The 14,624-nt window shown below is 44.2% G+C and overlaps 1 protein-coding gene across 3 annotated transcripts in view; it reads right to left on the reverse strand.

Annotated features, from left to right (window-relative positions):
* Window positions 1–1,027: 1,027 nt before the first annotated feature.
* Window positions 1,028–14,624, reverse strand: part of LOC140077714 (leucine-rich repeat neuronal protein 1-like) — a 107,848-nt gene continuing 94,251 nt past the window's right edge. Inside the window, exons 1-2 of one of the 3 annotated variants that reach the window (XM_072125111.1) lie at window positions 9,454–9,740; window positions 1,028–3,562 (exon numbers count right to left, since the gene is read on the reverse strand). In XM_072125111.1, coding sequence (XP_071981212.1) covers window positions 1,305–3,515 — 2,211 coding nt within the window. In that variant the 5' untranslated portion in view covers window positions 3,516–3,562; window positions 9,454–9,740 and the 3' untranslated portion in view covers window positions 1,028–1,304. Of the gene's footprint in view, window positions 3,563–4,322; window positions 4,411–9,453; window positions 9,741–14,624 lie in introns of those variants that run through there. The other 2 variants (XM_072125112.1, XM_072125110.1) reach the window with 2 other exon arrangements.

Genomic DNA, 14,624 nt, shown 5'->3' on the forward strand with positions numbered 1-14,624 from the left:
ACACCGGCCATAGTAAGGAGCGAGAGGATGCGACCAAACAGCACAGATATTGATAGATACAAGAACTTATTGTCACCTATACACATTTCACAAAACATTGCAAGGTAGTCACAGCCCCGCCCCTTTGTGAGAATCTGAAACATATCTCCAAATCTGCTGCATAAAGAGTAAAATGCTATTTATCTACCTGTAGCTGACACTAGGGGGAGCTGAAGAGCTTAGGACTGTACTGTAGATTTAATTCAATAAACAGTATGCAGTGGGCCCATTAGGTCCCCCTAGTGGTGGCTGCAGGTAGATCGAATTTTATCATTTAAGGAAACTTCTGAACATTAACATTTCATCCAAAGCCCGGGTCACAGCTGACCTGGGTCACAGATCTAGAACATCAGGCTCCACCCACAGTGCACTTGTCTGGCTATGTGTCCGTATGAATATGATTATCTCTGCATTGGTTTGTAGCCTCCTATTAAAGGTGTCTATATGTCAGTATTATTTGTTTGGGAGAAATTTTGGATAGGACAAAATCCCTTTAACTATTAGTCCACATACCGTAATTCATGATAATGGAGATCTTGTAACATGCACCCCACATTTTGAGTTTGAGGTAGGACTGTAGGTACTTACCTGCATGGGGCTATGACCAGAGTATACGTAGGGGTAGTACCCAAGGGGTATAACTATAAGGGATGTAAAGTTAACCCTGAACCTATGTCCTTATTCTTAAGAGGGCTCTATAAATCCAGAAGAACAGCACCGTTCTCTCTGCAGTGGTTGAACTGTGTTACTGTTCCAAGCTGCAGTGACCAAAACTAGCCACCACACAGACATTGGAGCTGTTCTTCCAGTTTTGTTATCAGTATTAATCCATAATCCGTTGATCAGAGGGGGCCTTGATCGTCTGATTTGATATTGATGACCTATCTTATGGATAGGCCATCAACATCAAGAAACTGGAAAACCCCTTTAACTCAAAGACCTCAAAATTCTAAGCAAAATGGAAAAATCACCAGACTGCAGACGGGTGTGAACTTCCAAAATTCCTTCTTATTGACAGTTTTTCATGAAAGACACGTGAAGTATAAATGGTTGCCATTTTACTTAAAAGCTGGTAATGGAGGTCAACCCAAAAACAGAAACAAACCCAAAGATTGTCCCAATGTCCGATGGGCAGAATTGTGCTAATGTCACCAACGTCACGTCGTATCTGCTGGTACAAAAATTTCTAAGACAGGAACATTTTCTACGCGTGAAATTTGGGGGGGGGGCCCAATGTCCAGTTCATGATGTCAAGGGGGGGGGGCTTAAGGCTGCCACATGTAAGTCTTTGATGTATCGATCTGAACCACAGTGGGAAACGTCTTATCTTCTTGAGGTGGCACCAAGACAGGTTGTTCCAAGCTGCTCTCCTTCTCCTTTTCCACTTCTGCTTCCCAAAGGCTGATGAGCGGGGGGTAGAACTCATTGAGGGGGATGAACGAGGCCCGCTGCATGTACTTTTTTAGAGAATGTCCGCAGCTTTTATAACGGAGGTGATGTCCAGCATATACAATGACAGCAGCCATGCACAGTCCAGCAATGAGCGAGCCTAGAGCTGCTGAGAGGGCAATACTGACCGGTCGACCAACTGTGGTCACGGAGAATGAAGCGTCTTTAGTGGTGACGTTGAGACAAGACTGTTGGCTTGACCGGGATAGAGATGACACAGTGAAGCAGACCTCATACTTGGTGGCTGGCTGCAGATGTGTAAGGTTATACTCTTGTATATCTAGAGGAACTTTAGCGGTGTAACTGATATGTGGGTTGTGTATCCTCATGGTTGCAGAAGTCCATAGGGCTGGGACGAGGACATTGGGAGCATTGGCCGGTCCACCCAACATCTTCCACTCCACCACAACGAAATTTGAGTGAACCTTCTTGGTGACTATGGAAAGAGATGTGAACTCCTGCTCCTCAGTCCCATTGATGAAGATGACAACGCTTTTACTATCTGTTCCATCTGAGTTCCACATTTGGCACATGTATGACCCCGAATCTTCTTCTGTGGCATCCAAAATCTCCAGGGAGCCCTCGGGCAATATTCGAACTCTACCTGTTCCTCCAGTTATTCTCTCTCCGTGGGGAGTTATCCAATATATTTCTGGCTTTGGATGACCACTGGCTTGGCAATTGAGAGTCACCAGCTGGTGTTTGGATAGGTGAAGCCGAGATGGGAAGGAATGTTCATCTATCAGTGGAGGACATCGGCTTAGCCAAGCTTGTCCTTGAATTTCTTGGAAGAGGTGGCCACTGACCAGAGGTGGGCTGGTACAGAGTGTGGCCTGGGCTTCTATCAGCTGAACTGATGAAAGTCCCTTCCAGTTGTTCTGGCAATCACAGCGCAGAGGATTACTGTATAAGCTGATCTCGGATAATCCCGGTAGTGTCTGGAATACTTTAAGCGGTATTAATGCCAATCGATTATTGCTAAGAAGTAAAGTCTTCAAAGCACTAACATTAGGTCCAAAGGCACCAGGGTCCAGATAGGTCAACCTAGGATTGTTGAAAATTTCTAATTTAATAAGCTCGGGCAGGTCTTGGAAGGCTTCAGCTTCCACACGTTCTAGATCCTCCATCGAATTCAGGCTGAGTTCCTCAAGGTGAGGCATGTCTTTAAAATCTCCAGTCCGAATTCTACTTATGGGGTTCTTGTTTAGGTCCAAGAATTTCAGGAGTTTCAAGTGCTTCAGTGCCTCCTTAGGGACAGAATTAAGACGATTATCAAAAAATGAAAGGCTTTCAAGGTAGTCCAAACCAAAAAAGGCATTTTCTGGAATCTGGTTGAGTTCCATCCCCGCTAGTACAAGACTGTGCAAACGGCCAAGTGGTTGAAAATTCAAGTTTTGAAGAGCACTCACCGGGTTCTCTCCTATCATAAGTATCTCTAGGTTCGGAAGGTCTTCAAACCATGTGGAATCGATGAAGCGTAGACGGTTGGCATTGAGATGGAGTCTCAGAAGTTTTCCCAAGCCAGCAAAGGCCCGGGGTCCGATATAATTAATCTGATTGTGATTGATGTATAACTCTTCTAGGCTCTCTAGATCTTTGAGGCAGTAGTCCGGCAGCTCCGTGAGCTGATTCTCCTCTAGATAAAGAGTAATGAGATGTGACAGGTTGGACACAATTAAATCCTGGATGCTCTGAAAGTGGTTTTGAGACAGATCAAGTTCAGTAAGGTTGACCAGATCTTGAAGTTCCCAACCCATGTGTGATATCTTATTACTCTGGAGAAGAAGCACTTGGGTGTCGATAGAGATATTTTCTGGTATGTGAGTCAGTAGAAGGTCATTGCAGTCCACTGTCTTTGCTTCATGGTACACGGACTGTGGTGTGAACCAGGGCCTAGTCTCACACACACATTGGGGAGGACAGAATGCCAGGCTGGAAATGTACAATGACTGGCAAATGAAGAGAAGGGCCCAAAGCTCAGTCCATTGAAGTGGTCTCTTCATCCTGAAGGAACAGATATGAGGCATGGTGGAGGAGATCCAGAAGACAATGAGCCCGTTGTGGGAAGACAGATCTGTAAGGAGACAAGAAGAAGGATGAGGAATGACCTGAAGGAATAGCGATAGTCAATATGTTGTAGACTACCAAATGTCTAATATGTATAACTAGTGTCGTCTTGTGTGACCTCCGGGCCGCCTCACGTCTCAGGACCCTGGAGTTAGCGCCATCTTTGTGCCCCTTGTGGACAATGCATTCTTACTGGCAAGTCAAATGCCTTTAAAAGTCATAACCAGCTAATATTTCACAGGAAAATCCCCTTAAAGGAGCACTCCAAGGTTTGAAAGGTTGAAGGTTCAAAGCCCCGCCCCAAGAAAAACATATGTCCCGCCCCTTTCAGACCGCTAAGTTCTAGAAATTTTCGGGCGCCTTTAACTCGTGTCAATAAACATTTGGTATCAAAGGAGCCTTTGTCCATAACAACCAATCAGGATTTAGGTTTAATTTTCCAAACAACCTATCAGATTCCAGCTCTCATTTGCCAAAGGCGAGTTGGGAGATTAAAGCTGCTTCCCGATTGGTTGCTATGGGTAAATGCTGTACTGTCCATAGATACCGATGATAAATCAGTCTATATGGGATATATTATTGTTTTATGGGATACATTTTAAATCCGTGTTCTCAGATTTTTCCACAACGCCACAAAATCTTCTGATTTCCAGGCCTGAGCTGTTGATTTAGTGAAGCGGCTGCCCCTCCCCCGTCTGTTCTCCCTCATCCTCCATCTTGGCACTCGCCCCCCTATCAATACAAATCCTTGATCCCTTTCTTCTTGCCTCCACCTCACGCCGGTCCCTCTCCGCCTGTTCTCCCGCCATCCCCTCTCATTTGTATCCCCATCTTAAGCCTCGTCTCCTACGCTCTCTATTTTGCTCGCACTAAGATGTTGCCATAGCAACACGCGGTGCGCTTTCTCCCAATGACAGGAGGATGAAGGCTCGTAATTAACCCTGCGCGTGCCGCTGCTTCGCTCCACTGCACCCCCCGACGCACTGACATAAATGCATATGGATGAAGCAGTGCTGAGTTTGTTGTGTGTCGAGGGAACTGCGCCATTAGGAAATCCACCCCTCCGCCATCTTGTCATTTTCCTAAAGGAGGGATTCGGAAGCACCATGTGACAGCATGTTAGGAGAAGGAATTGTGAAAGAAACCGTTTAGAGGGACGTTACTTCAGAATTCTGTGTGTGTCACACTAAGCTGTGGTCTACTGCTCTCTGTTATCAGCCATGTTGCAATTATACACATCAAACATCCTCCATGTTTTTGGCGGAGATGACGCATGTCATGTGATTTAAAGGGCCATACACGTAGGAGTTACCCCACGTATCCCATTATTTATGTTGGTATTCTCCGGATGTTTCCCCTGTATGTCTCCGGTGCCCCCCATAGCCTGTCTGCAGGGTATTCATGCAGCTTCAGCACCGGGGACAGCTCCCCCACTCAGGCCGGATGATGGGGACCATTGGCTCATGGTCACACCAAAAAAATGGTGCTGGGGTGCGATTTGATAATGGGGTCTTGCACAGTGTGTATTATCCCTGTACTGCGACATCACTGTGTGTATTATCCCTGTACTGTGACATCACTGTGTGTATTATCCCTGTACTGTGACATCACTGTGTGTATATTATCTCTGTACTGAGACATCACTGTGTGTATTATCCCTGTACTGTGACATCACTGTGTGTATTATCCCTGTACTGTGACATCACTGTGTGTATTATCCCTGTACTGTGACATCACTGTGTGTATTATCCCTGTACTGTGACATCACTGTGTGTATATTATCTCTGTACTGGGACATCACTGTGTGTATTATCCCTGTACTGTGACATCACTGTGTGTATTATCCCTGTACTGTGACATCACTGTGTGTATTATTCCTGTACTGTGACATCACTGTATGTATTATCCCTGTACTGTGACATCACTGTGTGTATTATTCCTGTACTGTGACATCACAGTGTGTATTATCCCTGTACTGTGACATCACTGTGTGTCTTATCCCTGTACTGTGACATTACTGTGTGTATTATCCCTGTACTGTGACATCACAGTGTGTATTATCCCTGTACTGTGACATCACTGTGTGTGTTATCCCTGTACTGTGACATTACTGTGTGTATTATCCCTGTACTGTGACATCACTGTGTGTATTATCCCTGTACTGTGACATCACTGTGTGTATTATCCCTTTACTGTGACATCACTGTGTGTAAAATCTCTGTACTGTGACATTACTGTGTGTATTATCCCTGTACTGTGACATCACAGTGTGTATTATCCCTGTACTGTGACATCACTGTGTGTATTATCCCTGTACTGTGACATCACTGTGTGTATTATCTCTGTACTGTGACATCACTGTGTGTATTATCCCTGTACTGTGACATCACTTTGTGTATTATCTCTGTACTGTGACTTCACAGTGTCTATTATCCCTGTACTGTGACATCACTGTGTGTATTACCCATGTACTGTGACATCTTTGTATTATCCCTGTACTGTGACATCACTGTGTGTAATATCTCTGTATTGTGACATCACTGTGTGTATTATCCCTGTACTGTGACATCACTGTGTGTATTATCCCTGTACTGTGACATCACTGTGTGTATTATCTCTGTACTGTGACATCACTGTGTGTATTATCTCTGTACTGTGACATCACTGTGTGTTATCCCTGTACTGTGACATCACTGTGTGTATTATCTCTGTACTGTGACTTCACAGTGTTTAATATCCCTGTACTGTGACTTCACAGTGTTTAATATCCCTGTACTGTGACATCACTGTGTGTATTATCCCTGTACTGTGACATCACTGTGTGTAATATCTCTGTACTGTGACATCACTGTGTGTATTATCCCTGTACTGTGACATCACTGTGTGTATTATCCCTGTACTGTGACATTACTTTGTGTATTATCTCTGTACTGTGACATCACTGTGTGTACTATCCCTGTACTGTGACATCACTGTGTATTTGGAGGAGTAGTTCCTCACATAGAGATTATACAGCCACCGCTAGGGGGAGTTCCCTGTATACAGATTATACACCACAACTAGGAGGAGCTCCCTACATACAGATTATACACTACCAATAGGAGGAGCTCACTACATACAGATTATACACCACCACTAGGGGGAGCTCACTACATACAGATTATACAGCACCACTAAAGGGAGTTCCCTACATACAGATTATACACCACCACTAAAGGGAGATCACTACATACAGATTATACACCACCACTAGGGAGAGATCACTACATACAGATTATACACCACCACTAGGGGAAGATCACTACATACAGATTATACACCACCACTAGGAGGAGATCACTACATACACATTATACACCACCACTAGGGGGAGATCACTACATACAGATTATACACCCCCACTAGGAGGAGATCACTACATACCGATTATATACCACCACTAGGAGGAGCTCACAACATGCAGATTATACACCACCACTAGGGGGAGATCACTACATACAGATTATACATCACCATTAGGGGGAGCTCATTACATGCAGATTATACACCACCACTAGGGGGAGATCACTACATACAGATAATACACCACCACTAGGGGGAGCTCACTACATACAGATTATACACCACCACTTGGGGGATATCACTATAAACAGATTATACACCACCACTAGGAGGACCTCACTACATACAGATTATACACCACCACTAGGGGATATCACTATAAACAGATTATACAGTCACCACTATGGGGAGCTCACTACATACAGATTATACAGCCACCACTAGGAGGAGATCACTACATACAGATTATACACCACCACTAGGGGGAGATCACTACATACAGATTATACACCACCACTAGGGGGAGATCACTACATACAGATTATACACCACCACTAGGGGGAGATCACTACATACACATTATACACCACCACTAGGGGGAGATCACTACATACAGATTATACACCACCACTAAGGGGAGATCACTACATACAGATTATACACCACCACTAGGAGGAGATCACTACATACAGATTATACACCACCACTGGGAGGAGATCACTACATACAGATTATACACCACCACTAGGGAGAGATCACTACATACAGATTATACACCACCACTAGGGGAAGATCACTACATACAGATTATACACCACCACTAGGGGAAGATCACTACATACAGATTATACACCACCACTAGGAGGAGATCACTACATACACATTATACACCACCACTAGGGGGAGATCACTACATACAGATTATACACCACCACTAGGGGGAGATCACTACATACAGAATATACACCCCCACTAGGAGGAGATCACTACATACCGATTATATACCACCACTAGGAGGAGCTCACAACATGCAGATTATACACCACCACTAGGGGGAGATCACTACATACAGATTATACATCACCATTAGGGGGAGCTCATTTCATGCAGATTATACACCACCACTAGGGGGAGATCACTACATACAGATAATACACCACCACTAGGGGGAGCTCACTACATACAGATTATACACCACCACTTGGGGGATATCACTATAAACAGATTATACACCACCACTAGGAGGACCTCACTACATACAGATTATACACCACCACTAGGGGATATCACTATAAACAGATTATACAGTCACCACTAGGGGGAGCTCACTACATACAGATTATACAGCCACCACTAGGAGGAAATCACTACATACAGATTATACAGCTACGACTAGGGGGAGATCACTACATACAGATTATACACCACCACTAGGAGGAGATCACTACATACAGATTATGCATCACCACTAGGGGGAGATCACTACATACAGATTATATACCACCACTAGGGGGAGCTCACTACATACACATTATACACCACCACTAGGAGGAGCTCACTACATACAGATTATACACCGCCACTAGGAAGAGATCACTACATAGAAATTATAAACCACCACTATGGGGAGCTTACTACATACAGATTATACACCACCACTAGGGGGAGCTCACTACATACAGATTATACACCACCACTAGGGGGAGCTCACTACATACAGATTATACACCACCACTAGGTGGAGATCACTACATACAGATTATACAACACCACTAGGTGTAGCTCACTACATAAAGATTATACACCACCACTAGGGGGAGATCACTACATACACATTATACACCACCACTAGGAGGAGATCACTACATGCAGATTATGCATCACCACTAGGGGGAGATCACTACATACAGATTATATACCACCACTAGGGGGAGCTCACTACATACACATTATACACCACCACTAGGAGGAGCTCACTACATACAGATTATACACCGCCACTAGGGGGAGATCACTACATACAGATTATACACCACCACTAGGAGGAGCTCACTATATACAGATTACTTGGGATGGGGGGTGTCACAAACCCTCACCTTAGTTAAACTTACATGGGAACTTTTGGGAGTGCTCCTACTAGAGTTCTTCCAAACTTCATCTTTGTATCCATTTCCATTCCTGTGTGCAGTACTCCCACCTTCCTGCAGGTGTCACTGTCTTTTGTTTTGGAACATAAACAAAGGTTGCCCCATGCCACCCCCCACACACCAGGTACTAAAATTTGGAACTTGGGAATCAATTATTCAAAAAAAATTTATTAAAACGTCTTGAAAATTTGCAGGATCCATTTTATCGATCCAGTGTTTTCCTGTGTTTCCTTTAAACTTGTCTGTAGGGGCGTCTAATACTGCGAATAATCTCACATCACTTTTGGCTATTTTTGGTTAAAAACAACCTCCGTTGAGTGTGTATGTCGTATGACGTCACCCCCCATAACATGACAGCATGCAGTGGTGACCCCCGGAGGGGCAGGACGCAGGGAGGGGACCTTCTTACCGTCACAGAGGAGCCACCAGCGCAGAAGAAGACGTGTCTGATGTTGTCTACGCCATGGGTCTGGGCTCGGCCATCCTGTGTCTCCTCCGTCCTTGTTCAGTCCTTCGCGGGGCGCTCTCCGTATGTCGCTGGGGCCTCCTGCTGTGCTGTCAGCGATTGCCTTTGTCTGTCATCTTCTCGCCGTCTCGCCTCGCTCCCTCGTGTTCTGCTTTGTGACTGTTTCTTTCTCCTCCGGCTGAATAAAAGGAGCTTTTTCATGTGACAGGTGCTCCAGCCGGCCAATAGGATGGCAGATGTGCCAGGACCTGGGCCAATCAGGGGGATGGAGGGGCGGGAGCCCTGGGATGTGTAAAGGGTCTGATATAGAAGCTGACAGCACACGGTGATAGCATGAATATGGATCAGATGTGAGATCACAGCGCTGACCTGCCTGGAGACAGACGACCTCACATCTCCTCCTCCACGGGGACAGAATACCCCCCCCCCCTGCCCGGCTCCTCTCATTACACTATTATATAGGCCGCTCTTATATGTACACCCTATACAAGCCTGGTGTATGGTGTGACAGTATTATAGTGGGATCATTGTGGTATAATATGGCGGTTATTATGCCATTACATTGGTGCTGCTATGTGCTCACTAGGGGGCAGTGTAAGGCGGTATTATTTAGTCAGCTGTTCACCATATGGCGGCATGGTGATATTATTTAGGTACAGTATTGTACAGAATTATGTGGGCATTTCGAGGTGAAACTATTTAGGTGCGGTTGGGCACTATTATGTGTTCGCTGTGTGGCAGGACTATGTGTGTAATATTTCAAATGTTCACTATATGAAAGTATTATGTGGCATTTGTATGGTGGAATAATCTAGCTGCTGTAGGGCAGTGTTATATGTGTATTATATGGCAGTATTACATATGGGTATTGTAGTAGTTCTCATTTATGCACTGTAAGACACTGTAAGTTGCATACTATATGGCAGTATTATGTTGTATTTGTATGGCAGTATCATCTAGCTGCTGTAGGGCAGTGTTATGTGTGCATTATATGGCAGTATTATGTTGTATTTGTATGGCAGTATCATCTAGCTGCTGTAGGGCAGTGTTATGTGTGCATTATATGGCAGTATTATGTTGTATTTGTATGGCAGTATCATCTAGCTGCTGTAGGGCAGTGTTATGTGTGCATTATATGGCAGTATTATGTTGTATTTGTATGGCAGTATCATCTAGGTGCTGTAGGGCAGTATTAGGTGTGCATTATATGGCAGTATTATGTTGTATTTGTATGGCGGTATCATCTATGTAATGTAGGGCAGTGTTATGGGTTCATTATATGGCAGTATTATGTTGTATTTGTATGGCGGTATCATCTAGGTGCTGTAGGGCAGTGTTATGTGTGTATTATATGGCAGTATTATGTTGTATTTGTATGGCAGTATCATCTAGGTGCTGTTGGGCAGTGTTATGTGTGTATTATATGGCAGTATTATGTTGTATTTGTATGGCAGTATCATCTAGGTGCTGTAGGGCAGTGTTATGTGTGTATTATATGGCAGTATTATGTTGTATTTGTATGGCAGTATCATCTAGGTGCTGTAGGGCAGTGTTATGTGTGCATTATATGGCAGTATTATGTTGTATTTGTATGGCGGTATCATCTAGGTGCTGTAGGGCAGTGTTATAGGTTCTCTATATGGCACTACTATGATGGTATTGTTGTCGTTCTCATTTATGCACTGTAAGACACTGTAAGGTGAATAATATATGGCAGTATTATGTTGTATTTGTATGGCGGTATCATCTAGGTGTTGTAGGGCAGTGTTATGTTGTATTTGTATTGCGGTATCATCTAGGTGCTGTTGGGCAGTGTTATGTGTGCATTATATGGCAGTATTATGTTGTATTTGTATGGCGGTATCATCTATGTACTGTAGGGCAGTGTTATGGGTGCATTACATGGCAGTATTATGTTGTATTTGTATGGCAGTATCATCTAGGTGCTGTAGGGCAGTGTTATGTGTGCATTATATGGCAGTATTATGTTGTATTTGTATGGCGGTATCATCTAGGTGTTGTAGGGCAGTGTTATGTTGTATTTGTATTGCGGTATCATCTAGGTGCTGTAGGGCAGTGTTATGTGTGCATTATATGGCAGTATTATGTTGTATTTGTATGGCGGTATCATCTAGGTGCTGTAGGGCAGTGTTATGTGTGCATTATATGGCAGTATTATGTTGTATTTGTATGGCGGTATCATCTAGGTGCTGTAGGGCAGTGTTATGTTGTATTTGTATGGCGGTATCATCTAGGTGCTGTAGGGCAGTGTTATGTTGTATTTGTATGGCAGTATCATCTAGCTGCTGTAGGGCAGTGTTATGTGTGCATTATATGGCAGTATTATGTTGTATTTGTATGGCGGTATCATCTAGCTGCTGTAGGTCAGTGTTATGTTGTATTTGTATGGCGGTATCATCTAGGTGCTGTAGGGCAGTGTTATGTTGTATTTGTATGGCGGTATCATCTAGCTGCTGTAGGGCAGTGTTATGTGTGCATTATATGGCAGTATTATGTTGTATTTGTATGGCGGTATCATCTAGCTGCTGTAGGGCAGTGTTATGTGTGCATTATATGGCAGTATTATGTGGGCATTGTATGGCAATATTATATGAGCACAGATGGACACTGTTATGTGTTGCCTATATAGCAGTATTGTACAGGTACTATCTGGACACTCTGTGGCAGCATTATTATGTTCCGTATATACTCGAGTATAAGCCGACCCAAGTATAAGCCGAGGCCCCTAATTTTACCTGGTAAAACCAAAAACCTGGTAAACCGAGTATAAGCCGAGTTTGGGTTTTCAGCACATTTTTTGTGCTGAAAAACTAGGCTTATACTTGAGTATATATGGTATATAAATTATAAAGTCATGTTATTGAGGTGATAAGACACGGAGCAGTGAGTCTGAATGAGTTTACCACCAATAATTGTACAATATGGCGCCATACAGCTTTAGCTTTACAACTATTACAACACCCAGCTTTTCCGGTATTTATTGACAATTACCCAGCTTTTCCAGGAACAGACATGGATTGGCGGATTCCCTATAGATCTATAATGACTACAGTTACATGCGGCCGTGCTGAGTCAATGCGGTCGGATTCCAGTCCATTGATCCGGGGTCCCGGGACATGATGGGAAGATGGACGAGCGGCTCAGATGACATGGTCTTGCCCTGGTCTCATCATCCATAGCGGGGTCCTCGGGGAGTCATCACATGCACGGACCATGAGCAAACACAATGATGCGCACCATGTCCGAGCATAACCGGCAATCAGATAGCATTGTGTCATATCCACAAGACTTCCCACAATCCCCTGCTCTGCACTCCTGCTCATCCAGGGATTTCTGGTTCACGAACACAATGCCAGAATTACAGTGAGGACTGACACAGACACAAGACAGAGATACAAAGCAAGCGGCATAGTGACATCACTGTCTGGAAGTCACATTGACCTATCAGGGTTCTAAGAAAGCTGGATGGCAGTCATATTGGTTGGCACTCAGCTATTGCATTAACAGATTTATGGCACTGGCCTCTGACATGGCAGAGAGTTAGGACCCTGGGAGAGATGGCAGCCGCAGACCTCTACAGCGCCCCCTAGGAGAAAAAAACTGTACATATTAAAGGGATCACATGCGATTTACCAAGCACTTCTACTGCCACCTACTGTTATTTCTCTGCATTGCAATCAGATTAAGCCAAAAAAAATCAAGGGTTTTATGGACCCTATAAGATTTCTGGTTGTGACCTCCCAATTGCTTATTGCAATGCATGGGGAAAGGGGCTCAACACTACATACAGATTGTACACCACCACTAGGGGGAGATCACGACATACAGATTATACACCACCACTAGGGGGAGCTCACTACATACAGATTATTCACCACCACTAGGAGGAGATCACTACATACACATTATACACCACCACTAGGGGGAGCTCACTACATACACATTATACACCACCACTAGGAGGAGATCACTACATACACATTATACACCACCACTAGGAGGAGATCACTACATACAGATTACACACCACCACTAGGAGGAGATCACTACATACACATTATACACCACCACTAGGAGGAGCTCACTACATACAGATTATATACCACCACTAGGGGGAAATGACTACATACAGATTATACACCACCACTAGGGGGAGCTCACTACATACACATTATACACCACCACTAGGAGGAGCTCACTACATACAGATTATATACCACCACTAGGGGGAGCTCACTACATACAGAATATACACCACCACTAGGGGGAGATCACTACATACACATTATACACCACCACTAGCGGGAGATCACTACATACAGATTATACACCACCACTAGGAGGAGATCACTACATACAGATTATACACCACCACTAGGGGGAGATCACTACATACACATTATACACCACCACTAGGGGGAGCTCACTACATACACATTATACACCACCACTAGGGGGAGATCACTACATACAGATTATACACCACCACTAGGGGGAGCTCACTACATACAGAGTATACACCACCACTAGGGGGAGGTCACTACATACAGATTATACACCACCACTAGGGGGAGCTCACTACATACAGATTATACACCACCATTAGGAGGAGGTCACTACATACAGATTATACACCACCACTAGGGGGAGATCACTACATACAGATTATACACCACCACTAGGGGGAGCTCACTACATACAGATTATACACCACCACTAGTGGGAGCTCACTACATACAGATTATACACCACCACTAGGGGGAGATCACTACATACAGATTATACACCACCACTAGGGGGAGCTCACTACATACAGATTATACACCACCATTAGGGGGAGGTCACTACATACAGATTATACACCACCACTAGGGGGAGCTCCCTACATACAGATTATACACCACCACTAGTGGGAGCTCACTACATACAGATTATACAACACCACTAGTGGGAGCTCACTACATACAGATTATACACCACCACTAGGGGGAGGTCACTACATACAGATTATACACCACCACTAGGGAGAGATCACTACATACAGATTATACACCACCACTAGGGGGAGATCACTACATACACATTATACACCA

Source organism: Engystomops pustulosus, chromosome 9 (genome assembly GCF_040894005.1).
Source record: "Engystomops pustulosus chromosome 9, aEngPut4.maternal, whole genome shotgun sequence".
Taxonomy (NCBI): domain Eukaryota; kingdom Metazoa; phylum Chordata; class Amphibia; order Anura; family Leptodactylidae; genus Engystomops; species Engystomops pustulosus.